This window comes from Copadichromis virginalis, linkage group LG17 (assembly GCF_057382275.1).
Source record: "Copadichromis virginalis isolate Kocher_CV1m ecotype Utaka linkage group LG17, C_Virginalis_male_GT1.1, whole genome shotgun sequence".
Lineage (NCBI taxonomy): Eukaryota > Metazoa > Chordata > Actinopteri > Cichliformes > Cichlidae > Copadichromis > Copadichromis virginalis.
This window is the reverse complement of record NC_140634.1, coordinates 21,426,005-21,453,866: the sequence shown is the minus strand read 5'-3', so window position 1 is coordinate 21,453,866 and position 27,862 is coordinate 21,426,005. Positions and strand designations below refer to the sequence as shown.

Genomic DNA, 27,862 nt, shown 5'->3' with positions numbered 1-27,862 from the left:
AGGTGGCAACTTCATAATTCTGGTTGTGCTGCTTTAGTGTGACTGTAATGCATCTCACCCATTTAAACTGCAGTAAAGATAAAAATGTGTATTATTAATAGTGTGGCTAACTTGAATGACCTCAATTAATTCAAGTGATTGGAGTCGACATAATGATCGTGGAGTGAAGTTAAATGCTGCCAATTAATTAATCTTTACTTCCAGCTTTAGTGTCTTATTTAATACTAATTAGCAGGTGTTTGCTTCTTTGTGTTGCACAAATATAGTCTGTGGATCCAGCTTGCTAACTAGGCAAGCCAGGGTTAGCTGATAACGTAACACTCCGTTTCTTTAAAGATGATGGCCATCAGGTTAAAAGTGAGAAACTTTTAGGCTTTGCACCAAAAACTTGGATGCTAACCAAGTAAGAGCACTTACAAAAATATGTTGGTGAGCAAATCAGGTTGTGCAAAGTGACAAAAATCAAACAGATCCATGTAAAATCATTCTTGTCCTCTGTCATCCATAAGATTGCTTTCTATGTATGTTTTTTTTTCTGCAGCCGCAGCACATTTCAGAGCTGGTTGCAGTTTTCCCACTGCACTCTTTTCTACAAAGGACAACTTCACATGAACAACGGTGTGATTTATGTCAGTAGGTTTTCTCGTCTTCTGTTACGATGAGAAGGGAAAATGCAATACTGGCTCTATTAAAGGTGCTACTCACAGATCTTCTCCTGGATTTCTGCTTCTGTTAAATGACACAGCCACATCACAGCTCTGCGGTTTAATCTCTGAAATGCTGTGAGGTCACTCTCTGGTTCAGTGCAGATTATAAATGGAACATGCTGCAGTTTTTGTTCAAGTCTTTGTGGTTGTTATATTTGTGTGAAACTGAAGAATAAGACATTCTTGGTGCAGATCTTTTACTTAGTCCCAGGAATTCTCACCCAAAACTGGGATATCTGAACATGATAAAGCTCTCTTATTAGAACTTTTTACCTGTGATTTTGCTGAATGATGATGAGTTGGGTTTTCCTTTTTTTACATATGAACAGGACGTCAATGTGAGGAAGATCTGTTTGAGAATCGTGTTTCAGATTTTTGTGTGGACGACACGATTGCTGAGTTGGGGGAGAGCTGGTGCCCAAAGCAAAGGAGTTTAGCGAGAAGTGGACCAGAAGAGGGAAATTGCGGATACCAATGGCAGAAACTAGCTTCATCTGTTGGGTGTCTGGACTTTTAGAGCGCTCAGATATCTGGAGGAGCCTCAGAGTATGGTTGCAGGCTTTTCACATAAAAAGAAGCTGGGTGAGGTGAAAACATCTGAAGTAAATGATCCTGTTTATCCTGCTGCAACCTGCTTCCAAATAGGATAAACAAAAGTAAATGGATGGAAGGATAGATGAATCTCACTGCCATAGTCTTACAGAGGGTAAAAGTTACCGCACATACATTTCACTCATTCAAACCCGTCAGGCTCCCAAACATAGAACCAATCCTGTCCATAAAGAAGTTCCAACAGTGTTTCCTACCGACATGTCAGAGGTCATGGCTTTGTGTTTTTATGACTCACATCAGTGATTTCTGGGTTGGGGCACTGCGCTGGCTGCGGTGAACGGCAGAGTTCCCGGTAAACGCAGCTGTGTGAGGCGGCGCACCAAACACACTGGTACTTGGAGTCGGCATGTTTACACAGGCTGCAGTCCTCTCTTCCCACTGAGCAGCTATACAGTACGACTGTTGGGGAGACAGCGGCAAGAAGAGGAGAGGAAGATGAAGAAGAAGATTGAGAAGAGAGGGTGAGGCTAATTATCATAATGCAGCTGGAAGTGAATTTGAAATGAGCGAAGGTGACACTAAAAACAGCGTGATAACTGCACTTTCACAATTTATCCTGATTTATGTGCGATTGTGAAGTGTCTGTGTTGGTGAAATACCAACCTGTCAGGGTGCTGTCAATCTTCCTCTCAGTGTCTCTGTCCTTGATGTGGAAGGATACGTTCACCTCCTGCTGCTCGTCGTATTCAAACTGCACACACAGACACACGGCCATGTTTCCATCACTTCAGAGGACATTTCATTAACTAAAAAATATGTTTCTGGAGACCAAAACCACTGCCCATCTTATCCAAACCGTAATCATAGTTTTAACTAAAAAAAAATTAATGACTTATATTAAGAGAATCTAAAGTCCCAGTGGTGTTGTGGTGGTTGTGTCTTGGAAGGACATACACTGCAGCTTTAACCTAATACAACTACCTCATGGACTGAGTATATAAAGGATGGACTTGGATACCACGGCGACGTTCTACATTTGGTTTGTGGAGAGTTTCGAAGCCAATTTGGTTGTTACCCTCTTTGATTTTGAACCTGGCTCATACATTCGCAGCTTGTCAATTACAAGCTAGCCAAACCCTAAAATATACAGTACAGTGCTGTGCAGAAGTCCTGAGCCTCCCTTCATTTCTTTACATGTTGCTAGAAAAATGGGACACGGGTGGAGCGATTTATTGAAACATGCAAATAAAACAGAGTTTACACAATTCTAACAAGTTTAATAGTCAATATTTGGTGTGACCACTTTTATTCTGCAGCACAGTCTGAACTCTGTCAGGCGGCTTTCTGCAATTTGTTTTTAAATAGTCTTCAGGAATAGTTCAACAGGCTTCCTGAAGGACATTCAAAGCTCTTCTTTGGTTGTTTCTGCGCGCGCGCACACACACACACACACACACACACACACACACACACACACACACACACACACAATAATATTGAGGCCAAGCCATGACTCATAGTGTTCCACTGTGTGTTAGCTGCCCAGGTAAGCTTTCTCTGCATCAGCAGTGTGTTTGGGATCATCGGTATGTTGCAAAACGAAGCTGTTACCACTCAGATGTTTTCCAGATGGTGGATTAAAATCTGATGGTGCTTTTCTGTGTTCATAACACCATCAATTTTGACAAGATCCCCAACACCACTGGCTAAAATAAAGCCCCAAACCACAACAGAGCCTCCACTGTGTTTTACTGAAGAAGCTCACTGTTGTACCTCTCTCCTGACCCTCTAACAAAAAATATAAAATTTCTGTTGATTATTTTTTGTGTGATCTGGCATACCTCAGCCTTTTCTCCTTGTTTCACATCTACAACCGCTCTTCCACTGAGACCATTCTGATGAGGCTTCAATGAACAACATATGGATCATCTGAAGGTCCAGATGTTTCTCTCAGGCCCTGTCAGGACTGCGTGATTTTTTCTCACCAGTTTCTAAAGAACATGTCTTTCAGATACGATTCATCTGATGTAGAAAGCTTCTGCTTCACCAGTTCTTTGGGAAGTTGGTGCAGAAATATAAATATGTATCTAATAAACTGTTATCTTTGGCATTTTTCATAAATTCAACCAAAGAAATAGGAAGAAATGATTGTTACTAGCAGCAGGTACAATTACTGGACTAAAAATGAGTGAAAAAGCAGCCAGCACCCTTCAAAAGGCCTGGAAAACTAATGCTCGAGACAACTTCAAGAATCAAGAAAAACTGGCTCCTTGAAATAACAATATAAAGAAATGACGGGTGCCTAAGACTTCTGCACAGCACTGTGCCCTGTTTCCTGTTTTATTCAAAATATATGGATAATAATTTATGAAATAAACACAATGACACATGATGTTTATTGGGGTCCAAGATATTCAGTTCTTTTCTCTCACACTGCCGTACAACCAAAGAGCAGAGCAGTCGCCTCCTGCTGGCTGTTAGAAAGAATGCAGGCTCAAGATACTGGTCCAGTTGTTTCATTTTTCAGGCCTGGCAGCTACATCCATCTCTGATATAGTGTGATTCCACATCTGCTTTAATAACATAGGAAACACAGCACTAACAGACAAGCGTCTGATTTAAGAGACATTTTAAAGACATTTTGCTGACATTTAAAATGAAAAACTCACGTACAAAGGAACACTTTTGTATTGCACAGTAAGTGCTTTCTTCACCACTTATCAAAATTCCCCACTGACATTATGCAAAAAGCAGTGTGACACTGTTATCCAATGTTATGTCCATTGCATCATCTCCTGGAGCTTCCACTTCCTCTACCATGCAGAACACTTTAGTACTGCTTTACAGAAGGCGGCGAAGTTTTATATTTATGTGACGCCTACAAGTCCTTAAATGACAAACTATCAGGCAATTGTTCCCAGAGTTTGTCCTCAATGCGGTTTGATCAGGTTACTTATAACACCAGGAAGACGGTGCTGCCTACATGTTAAACTCAGGGAACAGAGATTACATGAAAGACTACAGCATGAGTGACTGGAGCCCGACACACACACACACACACACACACACACACACACACACACACACACACACACACACACACACACACACACACACACACTTCCCCTCAGGTCTGCATTAACACAGAACAACAAAACCTTCCTTCCTATTTTGGAACTCCACACTAAATTACCTCGCCTCTATCCAACTGTGAAGGTCAGCACACACAATGAAAAAAGCAAAAGCAAACGCAAACGCAAACGCAAACACACACACACACACACACACACACACACACCACTGTAGCCATAAATCAAGACAAGTTTTCTTCAGGATATATGAAAAAAAAAAGTGGGGAAAAAACTAAAAGAAGAGGAAAAAAAAAAGTATCATGTAGAGACAAATACCAGAGATAATGAGAGGAAAACCTGCAGTGACACACACAAACATGAAAGCACACCCCCACACAGACACACACACTCTTTAACTGCATATTGGCAGACTTGGACTCAGCGTGAGGCAAGGATCAATGGAGGCAGAAAAGAGGAAAAACTGGGGGGTGTACGAGAGGGATGCGAGCAAAACGTCACTGAAACAAACACACACGCACACACCTGCGGTTCAGTGAATCAGGGAAAATAATTATCCATCTCTATAGTCCATAAGGGGGCGCCATTGCACACATCCGTTTGACAGCACAATCAGTGTGTGCTCAACAAAACTGAAAACAGCTGACGAAACACATAAAACTAAACACAAGCACAAGATTTCAGAAGCAATGAACTAAACTTAGAGCTGCGCTCGAAACACTTTCTGACTCCCAATCATGTTCATTTACTCACAAATTAACTGCTAACGATGCACTAATTGTCTAATTATCATTAATGATGCACTCCCTGATTTTTCTATAGCTTTCGGCAGCAACGGCGAGCTTGAAAACATAAACAGAAAGCCGAGAAGCGGAGAGAGATTTCATTCTTTCTGGAGGCTGCTAATGGACGCAGCACAAGAATCAGAGTGGGGTTTTTTTTAAAGTGGGTTTTAATTTGTGTACGTTAGTAAAGACACAGAAAAAGCAGCATTACTGTTCACATTCAGAGACTGCGTTCTGTTTTTATCTTTTCAGCTGATTCTTTCCTGTTCAACACTCCTTTTTAGCTTTTATTCCTGTGCCCTTTTTAAAGGCTTTCAGTGGTTTCATAGTAGAGACTTTACTAAGTATTTGGATTATTTACAGCACTGTGCAAAAGTCTTAACCTACGCCCTTCGATTTGTAAGAAGTCAGACCTTTCTTGGAATGTTCTGAAGTGGTCCAATAGTTCCCCATGCTTTCTAAGGGTCATTTAGACATTGGCTGCTTTTTTACTCATTATTAATCCGGTCCTTGTACTTGACCATTTTCAGAGGAATATTTTGGTTTGTTAAGCCTCTTTGCAGTGACCTGTCAATCACTCAAGCATTAAAAATTTACCCAACTCATGCAGCCTGTCTAAACTATTAGGCGAAAATTTCTGAGGAGAGTGGACAAGTGGAGGACAGTGGCAGGCCTAAAAAACTAGCAGATCTGAAGAATCCAGCACAGCCTGACAGAGGTCCTGTCAAATGTCTGCACCCAGGATTATTTCCAGTTCTACATTTTTATTCAGGGACTCTACCTGTGTGAATTTATGTGATTCATATTTCTAAAAAATGCACCTTGTTGCCGACCTTCTGTCTTTTTCTAGTCACATTTCTTCAGGAAATGATGCTGAGTGTTGCTGCCGTAATGTTTTGTGCTGTAAATGTTATAAATACAGACAAGCGGGTGGAAAATATCACTATGTCAACTAAGGTTAAAAACAGAACAGAGCTTTGCAGTCACGAGGGTGAAATGACATGGCTGCATTAAGAAATGCTGTTCACCCTGCTCTCCGCTCAACATGTTCTCTTGATCCACTTTAACTCTTCCTTTATTAAAGCTTTCCGCATCTCTGAAGTCAAATTTAATTAAAGATAATCCTGAAAGATGGAAATACAGCACGCCAAAACGAGGACAGCGTCAGTGCAACCCGAGTTACACTGCAACATTCACTCCACTCCAAAAGTAGCACTGCTGTATGATTAACTAATCTTAGCATATCTGCATGTTAGCAGTGATGATCTCTGTTCAGTCATGCTGACCTCCTGATGGAGCGTTCCTTTGAATCGTGGGATGCCATCTTCTCCTTTTCTTTCAGGGAGGATCCTTCAGTGTATCCTGTGCTAAAGGAGGTAAATAAAGGAAGCCCTGAGGCACCTGTCCTTAGTGTTCAGAGAATCAAACCAGCTCGTATTACGGCTTAAGCACAGATCAGTGTCTGTGCATGTTCATCCAAGTCTTCTTTCAGATGTTTCACTTTCCACCCAAGAGCAGTCTTCATGAGTAAAAGAGGCCATCTACGTCGACGTGGACCGACCATCAGAGAACCGTAATGGCCTATTACACCAACTATCAGCCACCTTGACACCCCTTGAGATTCAGATGCTCAGACTCAAATGAGGACAGGGTGGGTCAATGAGTCTCAGGACCTCCTCTGAGGTGACAGCCTGACTGGGGTTCAACATCTGGTAACCTTTTAGAACTGAAGAAGTCTTCGGGATAAGAGGTGACATGTCACAAACCTTCAATTTGCCTCCAACTGGTAGTTTCAGTGATTAAGAAACCCTGATGAAAACTCTGACAACCTATAACGTCACATTTACTCTAATTAGATGACTTTGTGTGCTTACATTCACAGCTGTGTGTCTGAGATGACCACATTGGATGGAGCGGTCTGAAGTCTGTGATTGGATCACAGAGATTACTTGCACATACACTGACCTCATTATGACCCCCAACCTGTCACGATGACTGCCATTCCCTGAGCCTGGTTCTACTGGAGGCATCCTCCTGTTAAAAGGGAGTTTCTCCTTCCCACTATCACCAAGTGCTTGCGCTCAGGGGGTCGTCCGGTTGTTGGGGATTTCTCATTATTATTATTATATGTGCTAAGATATGCTAAGGGTCTTCATCTTACAATACAAAGCACTCAGAGGAGATGAGTGCTGTAATATGGCACTATTTAAATAAAACTGAATTGAACTGAACTGAAAACCTTGGTCTTGTTTAACATGAACATGAGTTAACAGGTCTGCTTTAAGTATGAAAATCTGCACTGAAACCAGAATATTTGTCTTTTTTGAGCTCAAAGTATTTAATCTTTATCACAAATCTTAACAAGGTTGTCCCCTCTTCCTCCTCGTTATACTGACCTTATATCCTCTGAATCTGAACTTTGATGTCTCCTCCTCCTTTGCCACCTCCTGCTCGCTGTGCTTCATCAGCTCAGTCCCGATCAAAAATGTCCGGTCCTGGAGAGACACACACACACACACAACTGAGAGAAATGATCACACAGATGATGTTGACGACAATATTTGGATGTTTATGAAGCAGTAAGTCAGCAGCTCTGACTGATCTCACCATGTAGCTGTCCAGGTTTCTTCCCTGGAAGCTGATGGGGATCTGGTAGCCCACAGGGATCAACGCCGGCTCCGGAGACTCAAACTGAGGACAATTGTCGGACTACATCACAGAAAGAGAAGCAGGAGCAGAAATATTAAGCTCAACAGCTAACAGCACAGTTCACACCTTCAAATACAATGTAAGTACTCATGGGGAAACAAAACACTTCAGGCAATGCTGTGAATTATCCATCCTCGAATCAAATCATCATAGCTCACTGTGAAACACTTCAGACACTTAACAACTCATCAATATAAACAGAGAAACATTCAATTTCCTTGTTAATATTTGATGTTAATGATGAGCTTCGGCCACTCCATACTCTTTCGTCCCCATTACTAGGTAGACTTCATATGCAAGTTAGAGCAAATATCCTATCAGCTAATTATAGTGGTAAAACTGAGTACACCTGCTGGGATTTTCCCACACAACCACCTCTGGAGTTTACAGAGAATGATCCAAAAATGAGAAATTATTAAGTGAGCGGCTTTTCCTCTTTAAGAGGAAAAGTCCATGTTGAGGAGAATGGCCAGACTGCCTCGTGCTGACAGGAAAGGCAAAAGTGCTCAACTGACCACTTGTTACAACCAAGGTATGCAGAAGAGCATCTCTGAATGCACAACACATTGAACCATGAAGATGATGGCCTGCAGCTGCAGAAGACCACACTGCTTTCCAATCTGTTAGCTAAGAACAAGAAACTGAGGCTACAGTTTGCACATGCTCACCAAAATTGTACAACAGAAGTCTGGGAAAACGTTGCCTGGTCTTATCGATCTCAATTCAGACAGCAGGGTAACACGAGCTGCTCCATCCTGGCTTCTATTAACTGTTCAGGCTGCAGGTGGTGTGATAGTATTTGCTTGGTACACTTTGGGCCCCTTTATTACCAACTAAGCATCATCTAAACACCACAACCTACCCTGTCTGTCCCTTCAGATGGACGGACATGTGCACGCCATCTACTAAAGGCTGCTTCTATGTACCATGTCACAAAACTCAGATCACCTCAAACTCTCTCTGAGGAGTGTTTCTAGCTCCTTGATGAATCTGTGCTTGAAGAATTAAAGCAGTTCTAAAAGGCAAAAGCTGCAGATTATTATTTTATTACCTGTTGGGGTTTGATTATGTAATCTCCATTCACATTATGGTCGTCGTCACTGCAGCTGTGAGTCTGAGCGTCCCACTGACAGCCCCACTTACTGGTCACACACGCTATACACCTGAAAACAACGAGAAGTGCGTGCCATCACACGTCTGCTTTAAGTATGTAAAGCGGACGTGTGATACACACATATATACATGCGTGTATACTTTTTCGGTATACACGCACGTATATATGAGGGAGGGGAGGTTACATTATCCATCTTACGGTGTATTTTGGTTCTTCCTGACGGTGGCAGCACAGTTGTAGAAGTCATACTTTCCTGACGTCACCTCGATTGAATTCACCACAATCCTCATGGGAACTGACACAAAGTCTACACACACACACACACACACACACACACACACACACACATTAAAATCAAGGTTTTGTTGGTGTTGTTTTTCCTATTAACTGTTAAAGGAGCAATTTACCAAAAGTCAAACAAAGTAAGTTTCCATGATGCAACCCACTAACAGCCGGCTAACTTAGCTTAGCATCAAGACTGCAAAGCTAAAGGTGGAAGGAGGCAGGATATGACTAACTTTGGTCAACAGTAATAAAATTCCAGCGCCTATCAACTCTGAAACAAGGTGTTTATCAGTTTATATATCAAACGTTATTTTATTATACACATGTGAGAGTAGCATATGCTAATATTTATATCTTTATATTCTTCACATTTCAAGAGTGTGCAATAAAAAAAATTACACTAGCACTGTATTCACCAATTTGCTGTATTTTGATACAAAATGTAAAAACATTGGCTTTACTGTTAATATACTTTTTTCCTGTTAATTATTTCTCCATTTATTTCTGTTATACTACATTAATAAATGGCCTAATAACCTTAACCAGGTTACCACTAATACGTGGCACAAAATAAGGGTCAATGTGAGGAGGCAATGTCTTTTAAAAGGGCAAACTGCAACACCTACATTTAATATTTAAAGGTTGTTTAAAACACAGCTCACTTTCTTGCTCCTGGAGCACACAGCTGATAACAGTTACACAGTTACCCTCTTTTTAATATAAAAACAGACAGAACTTATTGTACACCTGAGTAAAAACACAATAGGATTTTAAAATAGTTAGGTTGAGGTAGCTCCAGTCTCGCTGAGAGGAAGCCAAATACATTTACACTGCACCTTTCATCAACAAGGCAGTTCAAAGTCATTAAAATGCATGAGTATGAGATGTAAACAAACAGTAGGTAATAGAAAAGGAGATACACAGTGTGCTATTAGGATTTAAGACGAGCCAAATAAAAAAAAGAAGAAAAACAATAAGAAAAATACATCAAACCGGAGAATAAAGATAACAGTCCAGCTCAAAATATGAATGAATATTCCCAAATCTAATTAAATAACAGGAGGAGTTGGAGAGCATGTTCCATGTTTGTGGACCTGGATCATGATCCAGCTTTGGATAGATTGAGTAAATGATGCAATGACTCAAACTTAGCACTAATTAGCAGATATCAGTGTGTCTGTTCACTTTACACATGCCGCTTTCTAACCAAGGTAATACCATAGCTTTTCCACATTCTCAACGGGTTCTTTTAGGATATTAACATGATTGTGGATTCTAGTTTATGCTTATATGTGTTTTTATGATGTGTAATTGAGTGACAGTCCACTCCAATCCAATCCAATCCAAAGTCCATATACTGAAAACAAACTATCTGTGCATCCTTCATCTGTTCACATACCCTGCTGGTCAGGAGTGGCTGGGATTTCCACAGGGTCGGGCAGCGAACAAGTAACCTGCCCGCCATGTTTCACGGCTCCAGTAAAGAAAGAGCCAAAAACGCACTGCAAGTCATCAGACGGCCTCAGTGCGGGGAGAGCAGGTATGCTGATGTCCACCTGGAGACAGAGTGCACAAATTAAAGGAGTTATGAGGCACAATAAGGGAGAAAGAGAGAGGAGAGTTAGAGATGAACCCGAGAAGGAAAATGAAAGCAGAGAAGTAATTATATTTCACCTCACACCTCAACTGGCTACGGGGAGATAAAGAAACACGAGAGGTGTGAGCCACTGGTAGACAGAGAAAAGGGAGTGTGCTTTCTGTGTACGAGTATGAATTACAGAATAAGACGGGGTGTGACAGAGTAATTAAGATAGGAGCCACAGTATGCATGCACTGTGCAAAGGTTTGAGGCAGTTTCAGGCATCATCACGCAGAGGACTGACCTGATGAATTCACTGTATTATTAACAGCAGCGCTTGCAGAAGTAACACTAAGTCTTATATCTTTTTAAGTTTCTCCTCTAGGAAATGGTGGCAATGCATTTTTATAAAGTTATACATGACATTGTAATATTGTTGTCATATTTTTATTACACCTGGACATTCACCTGTTTTATTAAAAAAAACAACAACAACAAACAAACAAACCCAGTCGTAATATTTATTTTTGTTAGTTTGGCTAATCGACATTGAACACATTGAGCAGACAGATTAATATGATGGTATAGATAATCCGGTTCAGAGATGCACTACTGCTCAACAACTAAGAAAAACATGCACAACACAGCAACAGTTTGGTAACCCGGAGACCACCCGGGGCTGCCCCTCTGATCGGCAAAGCACCAGAGCCCTACAGCTCCTGCTGCGCGTGGTGAGCCCACAGGAGGGCAGCGTCTGCAGTCGCTGATTACTTCTGGATCTGCGTTCCTAATCCCACCTAAGGCTATGAGCTACGGGTAGCTACTGAAAGAGTAAGATGGTGGATGCAAGAGGCTGAAATGAGCTTCATCCAAAGGAAAGGAAGTCCAACCAGGGCAGAGCCAGGAAGGAGACTCTGGAGGGATGAAGTCTCTCTGCTTGCTTTAAAATTTCAGTATAGCCTCCACAAATGAAGTGGTGGAGGAGACCGCTGCTGCCCTTGCGACCAGGACCTGGTCAGGGCCATTAATTACACTTGGCTGGATACTCAACTCCATGGAAGAGTTCAACTCAGGATTCTTTAAGTGCCACACCTCTCTCTTATAGTGTCTCAAAGACTTAAAGACCTTGAACTGTAATTTCATACTTTGAAATCCAGGTTTTTCTATATTTGGTCATGAAATCCTCAGAAACTTATAACAGGGACTCATTCTGGATGACCTCCAGCATTAATATGGTCTGAGAGAGACTGACATTGATGAAGTCTCTTGGATTAGTGACTAAATGTTTTTCCCACAGAAATCGCTACGTCCAGATGAACAGAATCAACTTTTTGGGGATTTCCTTACCTGGATGATTGAGAATGCATCAAGACACATTCTAAGCTTGTGATTCCTTATTATCAGGTTGTTCTTAAAGCCTTCAGTGTATCCAAAACACTGCAGCAGGACTGCAAACAGGAAAAGAGAGAGCCTATTTCTCCCATATTAGCTTCTCTTCATTGTCTTCCTGTTAAGCCCAGAGTTGTATTTCAAATCGTTTTCCCTGCCAAACTGTAAAGAGCTGATCTTATCATATTATCCCAGCTAGACGGAGCACGTCACTCTCACTCTCATGTCAGTCTTCATAAACATCCATCTACTGCCAGTTTGTGTTCAGGTGACAAACTCGTGGCTTCAAACAGTGCTTTTCCACCTCTTTGGGATGCTGCTATAGCCTCAGGGCATCATGGACTTCACCCTTTCATTTATCCATGCTTTTATATACCACTAAAGGCACTTTCAGCTCTTCCTTCATTTACCAAAGTGTTGCCACACAGGATTTGATTTGGCACAGATTTTACACCAGATGCAGCCCTCCCATTTATCCAGGTTTGGTACCTGTTCTGAGAGAACACCAGCTTGTGACCCTTAAAAGTCCGGGTTTCAAAGAGGGAAACTTTCACCTGTAAGTCATGTGTGTGTTAACCATGTTACCATTTATATTCCATAATTACCCATTTACTACTCTCTGCTGTAGATTGGGCTCTGTATGCTTTTGTAGGCACCCTTGGCAGGTCTCTGGAGCTGCTTACTGGTCCCATACAGCTGTGAGGTGTTTGTTACATCCCAGTAACACCAGCAGAAACTTTGCCATTCAGCTGAATTTGTGTTTGTGCCCATCTGATTAGCCTAAGTCCATCTCAACAGACACCTAACCTCGAGATTCTGGTTGTGCTGGAAGTTTCTTCCTGTTAAAAGGGGGTTCTTCCTCCCCACTGTTGTCAAGTGCTTGCTCAAACGGATCGTTGGGTTTCTCTAATACTGTGCAGTCTTGTCCTTACTATGCACTCCCATCCTCTTAATTAAATATTTTTTCTAATTAATATTTCAATAATAATTTCATTCAGTACAGCGCAATTAGCTCAGCGGGTATGTGACTGCAACAATGTTTGGGTATATTTTTTGTCTTATTCTCTTCCACACTGAGAAAGAGAATAAGAGACCGTGACGTGTCTGACTCTCTGTGCATACACATGTGAGTTTTTGTGTGGGAGAGTTGCGGTGATAATTGCTATTCATTGGCACTGTTCAAACATCAGCTCCTCATTACTCTGTGCTGACCTCAACCGATTTAAATTTTGCTGCTGAAGTTTTAATTTCAAAGTTTTTGATCTTAGCGAAACTATCGGACCAGAGAAGCCCCTGGACGAAGTCACCTGGGGCGCTTTCTTCTTTTTAAGTATGTAAAACCTCGAGAAGAAAGTTTTTCCTTCTTTTAAAGCTAAAATCCAATTGTCTTATCAGGTTCAAATCACAAACTAGGGGCTGCAACGGAGGCGATGGCACCAAATTTCCCAATTAAGATGCAACAGATTTATCTGTCTGGTCTCAGAAGATTGTATGTTAAACCCCAGCAAACAGAGTCTTCTGATCAGAGGAATATGAGCTCAGCTCCTTTCCACCAGAAACTCACGTCACCTCAAAAGGATTCTGACATTCAAATTAAAATACTGAAGCAAAGAGCAACGTTTGACACCTTTTCAATTTGCAGATCAGAGTTTCTGATTGTATGTGCGACTTTACGAGATTACAGCAGCGCTATCTGAAGCACATAATTAATTAAAATCAGATACAGGCAGGGCTGCAGACGTGACCTGAACTTGACTGCAGACCTAACTCTCCAAAGACTTAATACTTAATGAAAAAAATTACAGACCTGAAAAACAGAAAAAGATAACAGCTTAGAGTAGAAACACATGTTTAGGAAGCTCAAACTGTTATTGCGCCATCATCTTCTTGCTCCATAATCACCTTTGCTGGTTTGATAATCCCAAAATTGACTATTTCTAAAAAGGCCTTAACTGTAATACTTAAAACCCCAACCTTCTTATAGCATCTAAGTCAGAAGGGGCATTTAAGTAAGCCTTAAGACACTTAGTCTAACCTCCTTCCTGTGATTTGTTTGCAGTATAAAGATGTCGCACATCCTTGATTGGAGCAAATGTTGCCAATGAACACAATCAGGGCAGCAATTACTTCCCCCCCAAAACATATTCAACAAAGGAAATCAGATGAATATAAACATAGTTTGAAGTGTGGCGCTCGTATTAATTAGGCGCTGACAAGACTGGGTTTAACTTTTGTTTAACTCTTTTTGGGAGGGGTTACTTTTTAGCTACACAACTTCCTCAGTTAAATTGCTTGTGTCCTGTCTTTCTTGAGTTAGTTACTACAGGTTGAAGATTTGTTCTGTTTGTACCCCTGTTATAAAGAAAGTTTCAAGGACTTGTGAGAAAAGTACACCCTTACTGCTTTCACAGAAATTATGAGGATGAGCACCATCGGGTGCTGCGAATCTTTTGTAGGTTTTGTCGTTTCCTGAGCTCCCTCTCAGACTCTACAGGCTTCAGATGTTAAACATTACAGATCATTAGTTAAAATTATAAAAAGACTCAACAAGTATGGCTTGTTTGGAAGGCAAAAGTTTGGCCATAATGGACAGCACAATGCTGGGAGAAAACTAAACACAACATATTAGCACAAATGCCTCATACCAGCTGTCAGCACGATGATGCTGATGTTAAGAAAGCTGCGAATAATAAATGCCCACAAATCTTAATGAACTAAAGCAATGCTGAAAGGGGGAGCGGGCCAAAATTCCTCCGCTATGATGTGATAAACTCATAAAGTCACACAGAAAACCACTGCTTCAAGTTATTGCTGTAAAAGGTAGCTCTATTACGCTACCGCTACTCATGGAGGGTCCTTAGCTTTTCACAGGACTGCAGAGCTCCATGATAAATAATACAAAAAAGATCAAACAGCTTAAAAAAAAAAAAACTTGGTACATTTAATGTTTGACTTTAAGACTTTTAACTCTCCCGCTGCCCTGAAGGACAACATCTGCTTTTATACTTTGGACTTATCTTGATTAACTTGTAACTTTGCCTCAAACAAACAAATAGACAAATCTAAAAAAGTTTCTGTATTTACGACTGCCACCTACTCGTATTTGCATAGCGTTTATCATAGCCTCACCTGATTGCATTATCACGCAGCCATAATGTTGTTTTGTCGTCTCATCACATCTGATGAGAACAGTGAGGACTATGGTGCCAAAATAAACAATCACCAATGTTACAATCTACATACAAAACATTTTTACCCTCACAGCAACTTCAGTCGTTTCATGTCATTCAAACTTGCGACTGCTGAAACTCTTGGAGCTGAATTTTAGTCCCTAAGAATGCATAATGAACTAGATTTTATGCAAGCCGTCTGCGTCTGCTGGATAACACCTGAGGTTTGGAGTAGAAATATCACGATGTGGGGACGACGTCGGTGGACAGCGTGGTGCTGCACGCGTTGAAGGACGACGCGTCTTTCTGGCAGATCAGCTCTTTGATCAATCCCTCATTAATTCAGAGAGTGAAGCCGTCATGTTAAGATGTATTGACGCAGCGCAGCATTCTCTGCTGGTGTTCGATTTTGAATTTTATAGCGTTACATAAATTAGCTGCTCAGTGTTACTTTAATGCTGTTGGCCAGGATCATTTTTGCCTCCTTGAAAGTACAAGATAAAGTTTTATTAAGGCGTCTGGTACATAATGACAACACCTACTCAAAGACAGAAACTTTTAAGTTTTAGGCGTTTTAAAAATGCCACGTAGGAGCTACGAGTTCGTACCATGTTATTAAAGGGTTTAGATGTTGGCGTCTCCTGTTTGAAACTAATTTTTATCTTTAAAATCTAAAACACGAGCAAAAGTATCAGTCTGAGAGTAAAAACCCTCCTATTTGTTTTTATACTGCTACTACTTCCATTTGAAGTTTGCTTTGAGGACACTTTCTGTGCCTGCAGTAAATCCATGTCTACCACTATGCTGTAGCGGGTACACACAGTAAAGTGTTTGTAAATGCACGTATATAGACATCCTTGCATACACCCTCTAATGATGCACTACTGAAACAATACATGCTTGCAGTGGCTAAGGACCAGACTGGAACTGTGTGTTTGTCTCTTCTAATAGCAGCTGATCCCCTGCAATTACAGCTGAGCATTACTTACAAAAGCCATTATTACCTAACTTTATGCATTAACAGGTTAAACAGCCACAACATTTTCACCACTGTGTGGAAGCCTGGTCAGTTCAGACTAACATTAACCGCTCAATGAGTTAAGAATTTATTCAACATAACACCATTAATGTTATAAGTTTTCTGTATTAGAGTATTCAGATAAATGTGACTTTCAAAGTCAATATTTTTTTGTTGACCTGCTGTTTACTGATAAAAAAAAACAAAAAACAAAACAAAATGTGATACTGGTGCTATATTCCTATTATGTGGGAGGAAAACTAAAGATGGTATACTTTATGATTGCTGTTGAACACTTTAACCATACTGACAAAAGACTGTGAAATTGGGATCTGATGATAGAATCCATAAGACGACGATATGTATCCTCACTGATGGTAAGGACAATGCCAGCTAAGGCCTCAGTCCCCTTGGCTGCCTTTGGTTGCTAGGGAAAAATGGATATTCCCAATGGGTTGCCAAGTGGTTTTTGGAAGTCGCTGGCTGTTGCTAGGTGAAGTTGGTTGCAAAGAGGGTGCTGCACCAAAAACCCCTTTGTGCTTGACTGCTAGCAGACTAGACTGCTAGTGGCTAAAGCAATCACCTAGCCTCAGCAAGCAAAACCCAGCAATCTCTCGCCAACTGGTCGGGGGAGTATACGTTGTTCTGGAACCATCGATGTATTTACTTTATTAGTAAAACTAGTTCCAGACGTTTAATGTCAAATAAACTGCGACTGACTCACTATATCACATTTGTTTTTATGTGCTCAAAATCGGAATTTTAAAATTGAGGGTACAAATCAGCCATTCCTGCTATGTGAACCTTTTTGTAACCATAAACTTGAATATTTGCCATGAGCGAACATGAGGCTGGAAGATTAGCGGACAGAATTAATTGACAGCAAGTTACAACAAGAAAAAAAACAATCCACAGCTTATTACGGTAACATGGAAATGTTTTTAGGATGGTTAACCGCAACAAACCGTGTTGGCTGATCTTATCATAGATCAATCTGTGTCGCTGTTGGTGCTGCACCAACATGATTTTCCGAAACTAGACACCATCAGCAGTTTCTGGGTGTGATGCAACATTTCCAAGAAGCACATTTTTCACTTTCTGAGTTTCATCAGCCTGAAAACTACAGAGCTGTTTTCAAAGGAGCTGTCAGCACAAACAACGATGCAATATACATCTGGCTCGCATAGAGGAATTGTAAATTATAATGTTGCTGTGGATCAAAAAATGTCTTTATCTCTCTGTAGCTCCCCTGAGGGGCCCTGAAGATCCATGTACCAGAGGTTAGAAAGAAGTTTGAAATGCTGCTGACAGAACAGACAAAGAGCCCTCCACCTCTGCCAGAGTTTCAGCTTTGAGTGGTTTAAATTAAGCAGAGCTCAGCAAGAACTGATCTTAGCTCAGGGGGGTTCCAGCACACAGAGGAAAAGATTCACAGCAATATGCATGCTCTTGTATAGCTCCCTCATACCTGGTCTGTCTTCTTGCAGCTGAGGTTCGGCGGGTTGAAACCCTGGATCTGCACACACTTTCCATCTGGTGACCACAGCCAGGTGTTCAGCTCTGATGACCTACCGCAGTCCTGCTTCCTGGTGCACCTGTGAACCGAGCAGATGTTAAAGAAAGAACAAGTGAAAAAATTAATATGAGCTTGGCTTTATAAGGTGGTAATATTAAGCTGGTGTTTCCTGAGTCATACAGAGTTAGCTTTACATAAATGTGCACAAACAAACCGATGGAGGTGGCTAGCACTGACACAGCCTTTGTTCTTCAAACCTTAAGGCACCATAACTAGTATGCTTGTTTGTTTGTTTTCTACACTCGTTTTTTTGGGGGGGGGGGGGGGGGGGGTAGCTGGTCTACAAGCTGCTCATGTGCGACTCACTTTCCCTCCAGGACACACCAGCCACAGTACGGGTCCTTCAAACCGATGCAGGAGTGGCAGCTCGTCTCCTGCTGGCAGGCTTGGACTGGAACCTTGGTGATCTGCACACATGTGACAGGCTTTTATTGTGAAAGTTCCGTTCTATTAAACAACATACAGGAGATGAGGGAAGAGGAGAAATCTGATAAAAACTAAACAAAACAAAAACACAACTATCAACCAGGGAAAAATATTTTCAAATGATGGTAAAAATAAATCTGATATTAGCTCAGCTTGGAGTGTACACACTATGATTATCACTTAGCAGTTAATGAGCATCATTTCATAAACCCCATTTCAGTTACTTCTACAGCACTGATTGCCTCGTGTTTTTGTGAGCTAACTTGTGCTCTTATTTAAAACCTGTGAGATGGGGCATCTTTATAAAAGTTTAAAACATACGCGCCAATTTAACACTGGCAACGGGGGGGAGCAAGAGCCCGAGAAATGCTCCGTGCTCTTCTGGTGAGAAATACGTTTGGGTCCCCTTTTAGCAGTTATGTGTTTACATTTTGGGAAACTTAGATCTATTAATGAGGTCAGCATATATGCAAGCACTCCATGTGAGCCAAATTTTCAAGCTTCAGACTGTAAACAGTCTGATTCAGATACTTTCTGTCTATTCTCGGCTCTTGTTGTTATTATTGAGAGTGGATATTCCTAATATGGTCTTATAATGCACTTAAATCTGACTTTGAGCACTCACCTATAGCTCATAACTTCTGCTCACAAGAGGCAGCCAATCAGAGAGACTATGGCTTTGAGGTCGAGGAGCTAAAATGGCCCATTTGAGAAAAAAGCATGAACTATGGGGGCACAGCTAGGTTCAGCATAAGATTAACAAAGCTTTATCTGGAATAAATAAAGTGAATAAAGAATTTGAAATGAGAACAATCACTCCACTTTATGATATCTGATACTGAATAAATCTTCAAATTAAGACCAGTCCAGTTAATGGATCTGGTGAGATTGAGGCAAATGAAAAAGGATGATGAGGAGGAAGAGCAATAGTAATAAAAGAGTCCACAAAGAAAGACCAGCACGAGGATTTGAACCCAGAAACGTCTTGCCATGAGGTGACGGTGCTAACCAGTCCACAAATGTTCCACCCATTTTTAGAGGCAGGACTCGGGATTTAATAACATATCATAAAACATTACAAAACTGAATTATGAAATTAATACATTTACATATTATTAGAACAGATTAATACTGTAACAATGTAACAGCTTAAAGTTAAATTCAATACCACCAGCAGCAAAATTAAAGTACCGTGAAGTATCCTTTTACAGTGATTTACAAGCAGGTTTATGGCATTTATTTGTGACATTTGAGAAAATGATATCCTCCCGAAGTCTATATCACTCCGGATACCTTCAATATTTGTTTAACGTCTGTAATTTCATGTCTGGCTCACTCATGACTCTCAGCAGGAGTGTAAAGTTCTTCTCTGGCTTTGTCCCACTGGATGTCCATGAGTATTACACACATCCTTTCATTTTCTGATGGCTAAATGTCATCAGGCTCGATCAATTAAATTACTGAAGAGCATTTAATTCCCCACCGATCGCTGTAATGCTAATGGAGTCACAATGGGACGTGAGCTTGAAAAGCAGGCACAGGTCCTACACCAGAGTCCAGAGGACACCTGATGATCAGCCTTTATGATTGTTTCTGTTTAGTAAATTAGGATGTAGGTCTTCTGACTGATTGAATTTTTACTCTTACAGCTTCACTTTCAGGGATTGGTTTAATGGCTTACACTCAAGTGATTCATGTGACTGATGTTTTACGGTTCTAACAGATCTGGATCATTTGACATGGAGCATAAATAATCTTTTACGCAGACCGCCTATTAGTATTTTCGATTTTCCTTTACTGAGCAGTATTTTCTTGTAATTGAAAAGCTTGCATTGACGGTATTTCAGTGGAGAACTTTTTCCAACCAGCAGTGGAAATAATTTTCCTCTCTGACATGAAGAGGGCGGCCTAATAAATTTAAATGAGCAGATGGAACAAGCTCGGGTATCGTCACTTGACTTGATCAAAGTAAATTGCCCTCCTGAAGTGCTTTCTAATTAATTCATTTCTAAATCAATAACATCTTTTTCACTTCGCGGAGAGTGATGGCGACCGAAAGATGAAAGGACAACGGAAAGAAAGACAGATGAAGAGAAAAAGCCGAGTGGAAAACAAAGGGAGCCGTGGAGAAAGGGAATGAGTGAATAAATCAATGGCTGACTTCTGTGTGGTAATGTAGACGGATGTATTGGTGTTATTCGAACGGATGAATAAATGATCAAATGAGACAGACAGAATAAATGAAAGACTCATTAAGTCTCCGGCCTGATGGATGAAATGGAAAAAAGCAGGAGTAAGCACACGACAGAGTCCCTGACCTTCGGTTTGAGGTGACACAGAGGCGTTGGATGAATGGAAGGAGAGAGAAATGGATTTAGTAAAAATGAATAATCAATCAGCCCCACGTCGGAGTGAGCGAGTCTGACCTTTTTCTCGGTGGTGATGTACAGGTGTTCGAGGCTCGAATCGAACAGCAGGTTCTTGTTGACCTTGTCTCCAGAGACTTTGCCAGCAGCTCGCCCGTACACCTCAGGATGGGCTGACAAATGCACCTTCAGCACCTGCAGAAACACAGAAAGTGCATTAACACATCCAAAACCCACACCCAATCCACTTTTTCAAAATAATATCACAGAGTGTCGTCTCAAGCCTCAAGCGAGGGAAGATGGATTGCCCTGTGAGTCTACAGTGATGAAGAGGGACCTGAGCATGAAGGTAAAACTGTTGACTGAAAGGTCGAGCTATGGCTGCCACAACTCTGGGCTGTGACTGGATGAACAGGATCGAGGATACAAGCAGTCGAAGCAGCTTCCTCTGGAGGGCATCTGGGCTCACCCTTACAGATATAATGAGGGACTCATTATGTCTGTGAGAGGTTCAGGTGGTGTTTAGAGCAGAGCTGCTCAACCTCTGCATTGAAAGGAGTCAGTTAAGATGGTTCTGGCATCTGATAAGGATGCCTCCTTCATCCCTTCCAGATGAAGTGTTTCAGGAATATCCAATTGGGAGGAAACCTTGGGGCAGATCCAGGACCCTCCAGAGAAATTAGATCTCTCGGCCAGCTTGGGAACACCTCTGTGTCATCCCTGAAGAACTGGCCTCTCTGCTTAGACCGCTGCCCCCTGACCCAGATCAGGATAAGCAGCAGAGAAAAAGATGTTGGATCCATTTAACTTGCTACTCTCTATCCAGCTATCCACCAGCATGAAGGTAAAACTGTTGATTTAATGGCCTACCTATATTCCTACCCTTACCTATTGCCATGAGCTATGGGTGGTGATCAAAAGCGTAACCAAGCAGTCAAAATGAGCTTAGCCCAAATGGTGTCTGGCCTAAGTCTTAGAGGCAGGGGGAAGCACTCTTGGGATTTGGTATGAGACTCAAAGCACAGAAAGTACATCTGCTGCTCCCCAACACTGTAAGGTGCCAGATGAGAATGCCTTAAGGGTGGGGTGCTTTGTGCACGTCTAACTGAGAGCCTGGGGAGGACCAAGGGCATTCTGGGGAGAAGCAGTCTCTTAACTGTGCAAAAGTTCTGGGCATCGCTGCTAGGACTGTTTTCCTAATAACCCAGAAAAGTGGCAAAAATGGATGAGTTGATGGCAACTTTAACATAATAATGTCAGAGTTACAGTCAGACATAATTTTCCAGCATTCAGGGAATAAAAACAGAAAATGGCGTTCCTGTCTTTAAAAACCTCACTGAAAATATAGCACTCACTGGTTTTATGTACCTGAACCAAAGAAAGAAAAGACAACCTAAAAAAGAATAAATAAAGGCGAGGAGGGAACGAATAATCTAGAAGTGACAGGATAGTGAAAAACATTTGTTACCTCTCCAGTGGCGGTGCCCACAAACGCCACAGCGTGTCCCATTTCCTCTGCCACAGCGACGGCGGTCAAGTGAGCCTTATGGGTCAACGAGGGCTCGGCTGTTAGGGCGAACTCAGCCTTACTAGCCAGTGGGGAGGGCAGGAACTCTGCTCCACACTTGTACCTGTGAGCCATGTCATTCTAATGGAGTGGAAATATATTTTTTATAACCTTTCATCTACTGCTGTAGCCATGCTTTATTTTTGACACAGACCGATGTTCTCACCTGATTGTTGCTGAGGCACAGCTCGTCAGATTTGGAGGAATAAGGTGAATAAACAGCAGGTTTATGGTCAATGATGCCGCTGTTGCTGTAACAGGCTCCTATTATCTGTACCAGCTTATCATTAATTGCCTTCAGAGGGTACATGCCTACAAACAGGAGCAAACACATCATGTCGACAATAACCTCATTATTAATATTCACAAGTTGTGATAGACGAGGACACTTACGGTTTCTTTTCTCAGACCAAAATAATTGATTTTTAATCCCACTTCAAAAAGCAGTCATTTATCCCAGTGCCCAGTATCAAACTGGATTCTGGGATAGGCTAATGCTAGCAAAGGAGATTCTTCCATCTATCTGAACTGCTGCTTTAACAGTCATTAAATACACTTTGGCAAAATGCTGCTGTATTTAACATTTTTACACACACCGGAAGATTAATATCAGATGTGATTAATGGCTACACAAGTCTTGGTCATGGAATTCTTTTGCTAGCTAAACTTTAATCTTAACCTGTTGGCTGCACAAATACTGGAAACCACATCACACGTCTGTGATGTCAAAGAAAACCCACAGTTTTCATGCTTGACAAAGAAAAGAAATTCACAATAACAATAGCATTTGCTGGTTTTTCCCTTAAACAGGCATCGATTTTTTACAGTGTTTAACCAAAAACAGTATGTAGCTGTACAAAACTTCCTGTTTTTAACACAGGAGTTTGTTAAACTATACTTGCATAGTATAGGTTGTTTTAGTGGTAACACATTTGTCCTTTGCTGTCCTACATTACTGTCCAAAAGTCCTGAGCCACCCCCCATTTCTTTCTAAAATAAAAAAAATGGAAACAGGTGCAGTGATTTATTGAAACATGCAAACCTACAAGTAAAGCATATATGGCAAAACATTTATACAATACTAAGGAGTTGAAAGTCACTGTTTGTTTAATTTTTATATATTTATTCATCAGCACAGCCTGAACTTTTAGGAAAACTTTCTTGAAATTTAAAAATGAAGCTCATGCCAGTGAGATGCCTTCAAGATGGAAGACATGCAGCTCCAATCCATACCAGGGCCTCTTTGTCTCCATGTGAACCAGCTTGTTGGTGGGAAACTACTACTTTATGTCTGTCAAACTGTTACATCTTTAGGATTTTTTCCAACTTAAAACCTTTTCTTTGCAGAGTTGTCTGTTGTGCGTAGACACAACACTAGTTTATCCTTTGAATTTGGTATCTCTTTTATGCATGAATGACTCATAGGTCGGCGTTTAGTGGCTTAAACACGAAACATTCCTCTGGTTCAATCGAGTAAAAGCCATCGGTTATATTCCAGAATCAAATTTGCCCAGCTGTTATTGTCAGAGTACTTTAAAAGCTTACAGTTGAGGTTTCATGCCAAGAATGTAGTTTGATCTTTAAACATTTTAGCTGATAAAGATCATCTGATATAGTAAATAAAAATCCAGAGCTATGCTTGTATTGTTCAGGTGCTGTCTCACTTTGCAAAGATCTGCTGGAAAGAATCTTTATAAAGTTTAGTTCCAAGCTGACACTCACACATGGCTGAAGTGGACGGGTCTTCATCAGAAGTAAAGGTGACAAAGAGCACCTTGTCAGAGGCTGAAACTGTTCCGTACTGGCTAGAGCTGGTCATACTCTGAGCCAAAGCTTTCCCCGGAGTTGCTACATAAGCAGCCTGGAAGAAGAGGAAAAGATAAAAATGCTGAATGTTTGGTGCTTTGTCTAAAAATATGTGTTTATCTGCGATACAGAGAAAGTGAACGCTGCATAAATGGAATCTACTTCCAGTGCATGTTAAATGTTTTTTTTTTAATTTTTAGAGGTCAGGACCGAGACACTCCTGAGAAGGATTCAATTCAAAGCAAACTCATCCAAACATAAAATGCGTTTTTCTGAGTCACTGCTGAGAGTTATACTGAATTGCTGGCAGCTTATTTCTGTGTCTGCAAAGTGCACAATCATTACCTGAACTTTGTTGTACTTGTTGGTAGCGCTACAGTTCAGCTGTAGCTCAGTGTAGGAGTAATAAAAGTGATCGTTCTCGCACATCCTGGAGATGAAGGTGAAGTTCTTGGTGTCCTGCACCCCGAGCGTACGGGAGAACAGGAAGTACACAAAGCCGCGGTCTTTGAAGGCAAAGCGGAAGTCGTGCAGGTACAACAGGACGAAGGGATTCGCCTGGACCGCAGAGGCCTCAATGATGCTGTCAAAAACCACCCAATCGCGATGGTCCTGGAGGATTCGCGTGGAGATCAGCTTGGTGCTGTCGTGGCTGCCGTACCCTTTGGCAACCTGAGATAAAAGAGGTGACAGATTCATTTAGGGTTTCGTTGCATAGGTCTTGAGACCAGTTGGCAACTGCCTGGCAACCACTGGTAGCTAAGTAAAAATGAGTTATCCCAACCAGTTGCTTGAGGTGACACTGATACAGTATCTAAAGCCCCATTCATGCAGGCTTAGAGACCAGTCTCCACCAAAAACCAACAGTCTTGACCTTTCAGTCGAGAGGTTGCTGAAGGTTGCTAGCAAGAAAATTGGTCATAAACAGGGTCCTGTTCGAAAACTGTTGTTATTACTTTGGTTCCAAACACCTGGAAGTTGGCATGGAAGACTGGACTGCAAACCTCACCAGCTACTCGCCAAGCAGTAGTAAAACAGTGAAACATTCAATGCACACCAGAATCCCCTGTGAAGTAAAAGTTAACCGTTATGAACTGTGTTAGTGTTGCTGTAAGACAACTTTTACCTTGACACGCTGTCCCTTTCTGGTTTGCATTTTAAGCTTCACTACAGCTCAGAGAGTAAATGGCGAGTGTTTGCATACATGGTGGCATCTTCCATGCAAATCACACGCAACCACAGCAATCTGCTAACCACCAAAGCAATCCTAAGTATAACTCTTTATGACCAATTTTACCCAGTGGCAGGCAGCAACCTTTGGAAAACACATTTTTCCCTAGCAGCTGGAGGTTGTCAACCGGTCTCTAGGCCAGTATGAAAACATCTCACTTCACTACTTTGCTGAATTTAAGAAATTCCAACATGGCAGCCCCCACCACTCATTTTTAAAATTAGTTTTTCTTAATGTATCCAGATTTATGCCTGGAACATATAATGAACCATCCATTTACAGAACAGATGGTGAAGAGCCTGAAATATCTTAAGAAAAATAAGCCCAGTTTCAAAAAACATGTATTTTCTTCACATTCCACAAAAAAAATGCTACATTCATAAATCAAAGAAAGGCATCGGCGTGGCTCCTCGCTTTAACCATCTTCATGCTGGTGTGACATGGCCCATAAATTCATGCAGTGAAGGAAATAAAAGGCGCAGGAAACATTAAGCGGTTGATTTATTTGCATTTTTACTTACAGTTTGCTCTTTGTGACTCTGAGAACCCGCACTTAACAGTAGATTTACCTTAACAATGGATCAAGCAGCTGGCTCGTGAGGAGGATGGAGCAACAAGAAGCCAAAGAAAGTGAATACCAGACCTATATTCATCAAGTGGAGAGTATTTGAATGCACTTCTTTGTTTGTGTCCACTGGATGTGCACATCAACCACACATTCATCTTTATAGGATGAAAATATATTGCTAAATGCATTTAAAGTGCATCCTTCTGCTGAGAAATACAACCCATTCTCCTCTCACTCCAGCAAACAGAGCCATCGAGAGGGGAAAAATATATTTGATTTGATTAGAAGAACCATTAAAAGCGTCTATATGCATGTTTGGAATAGAGGGGAAAACTCAGTGGAAGACATAACATCATAAACCATCTTTTAAAGGCCAATTCTCCGACGCTGTATAAATAAAACGAAAAACACTTAAAGATAACTGACAAGAGAGCTCATTTCCCATATGGCTGCCAATTAAATTTCTCTACAAATTGCAGTTTTATTGTGTTTGCTCACACAGTATCACAGATGGTGAAGATCATCTGAATTATTATTTTTTATTTACTGCAGGAAATAATTTGAACTTTCCATTTGTGTGCGCGAATGTGTGTTTTTCCGTCCTCACCAGAAACACTGTCAAGTTGTCTTTCTCCTCTGTGAAATACGACATCACTCCCACCACAGAGACGCCCTCCTCGGCGCTCGCCACGTATGACTTCTCCCCTTTGTTGTCGCTGAAGTACAGCTGGTGGTCCACCTTGCTCAGGTTGCGCAGCGAGCAGATGCCTCTGAAGAGGCTGCCGCACACCACCAGCACGTCTTTGGTCCCGTGCACCAGCAGCAGCTTGTTGTGGTTGTTGGTTTCCACGGCCTCCTCGCAGGCGTCGTTGACAGGCGGCGTGCACTGCCGGTTGTCCTTCTTCGGGCCCGTTTTGGCTTGGAACTCGAGGTTAAGGTCAGAGTTCAGCTGGTATATTGCGTTAACGGCGCCGACGTACAGACGGCCCGTGTGGGGATCAGCCACCACGTTGTTTATCAAAGTTTCGGATGAGAACACTGCGTTCTCACCGTGGGAGGGCCTGTAGCAAAGAGCTGCCACGAAGACTAGGGCAAAACACCACCCCCACCACCGCTCCATCGTGTCTGGGACAAAAACAGGAGACAAAACATTTATTTCAAATGGTCATTTTTCCTGATTTTTTTTAGCTTAAATTCATAAAGGAAATATTGGCAGCCAAGTTTTAAAGGGTCCAACAACAATTTATATATTTTTATACTTAAATCACAACACTCTGATCAACAAACACCTCATAGATGATTCTTTTGACCTGGCTTTTAACGCTCTCACTAAAATGTCACAGGTAAGCCAAAAGCACTGGACAAAGAGGCAGGGTTAAAAGTCCAAAATAAAATCTTTAATCAATGCTGGGGTCAAACACAGAAAGGTGAAGGCAAGAAGCAGGCAAATGGTAAAATCCAAAAAACACTCGAAAATGTGTGGAGGACACAATGAAATGCCTGGAAGGACTGATGAGTGATAACAAGACAGCCTGGCAGCAAACAAAGAGAAACCTTTTCACACTTCTGCCCTCAGGTAAGCACTACACAAGTCTGAAATCAAGCACAAAAAACCCTCACAAATAGCTTCTACCCACAAGCCGTCAGACTCCTGAATAGGGCAATTAGCACTGCCCCCCACTCACTCCATCACTCCTCCTGACTGCTGCTTCTCCATCTCCATTATTATCAATTGCATGCAATATTTACACCAGGCAAAAGCAGCTTTTTTTTTTAACCCAGATTTTACCTGCACACTGATTTTTCATTATAGTTTCATGTTTTTACATGGAGAGCCAAGTTATAATCACGGCTTAAACTAGCGTGCATGTCTTTGGACTGTGGTGATGGTCGCGGTGCCCAGGGAGCTCATGCGTGCACAGGGG

At 41.5% G+C, this 27,862-nt stretch overlaps 1 protein-coding gene across 1 annotated transcript in view; it reads right to left on the bottom strand.

The window, feature by feature from the left end:
• Positions 1–27,862, bottom strand: part of plxnb2a.1 (plexin b2a, tandem duplicate 1) — a 231,712-nt gene that overhangs the window by 42,887 nt on the left and 160,963 nt on the right. Inside the window, exons 4-18 of the mRNA XM_085436803.1 lie at positions 26,545–27,062; positions 24,484–24,810; positions 24,055–24,193; positions 22,499–22,644; positions 22,234–22,413; positions 20,826–20,960; positions 18,280–18,380; positions 17,866–17,992; positions 10,641–10,797; positions 9,155–9,263; positions 8,894–9,005; positions 7,741–7,842; positions 7,530–7,628; positions 1,923–2,010; positions 1,555–1,718 (exon numbers count right to left, since the gene is read on the bottom strand). Coding sequence (XP_085292929.1) covers positions 1,555–1,718; positions 1,923–2,010; positions 7,530–7,628; positions 7,741–7,842; positions 8,894–9,005; positions 9,155–9,263; positions 10,641–10,797; positions 17,866–17,992; positions 18,280–18,380; positions 20,826–20,960; positions 22,234–22,413; positions 22,499–22,644; positions 24,055–24,193; positions 24,484–24,810; positions 26,545–27,057 — 2,499 coding nt within the window. The 5' untranslated portion in view covers positions 27,058–27,062. The remainder of the gene's footprint in view (positions 1–1,554; positions 1,719–1,922; positions 2,011–7,529; positions 7,629–7,740; positions 7,843–8,893; positions 9,006–9,154; positions 9,264–10,640; positions 10,798–17,865; positions 17,993–18,279; positions 18,381–20,825; positions 20,961–22,233; positions 22,414–22,498; positions 22,645–24,054; positions 24,194–24,483; positions 24,811–26,544; positions 27,063–27,862) is intronic.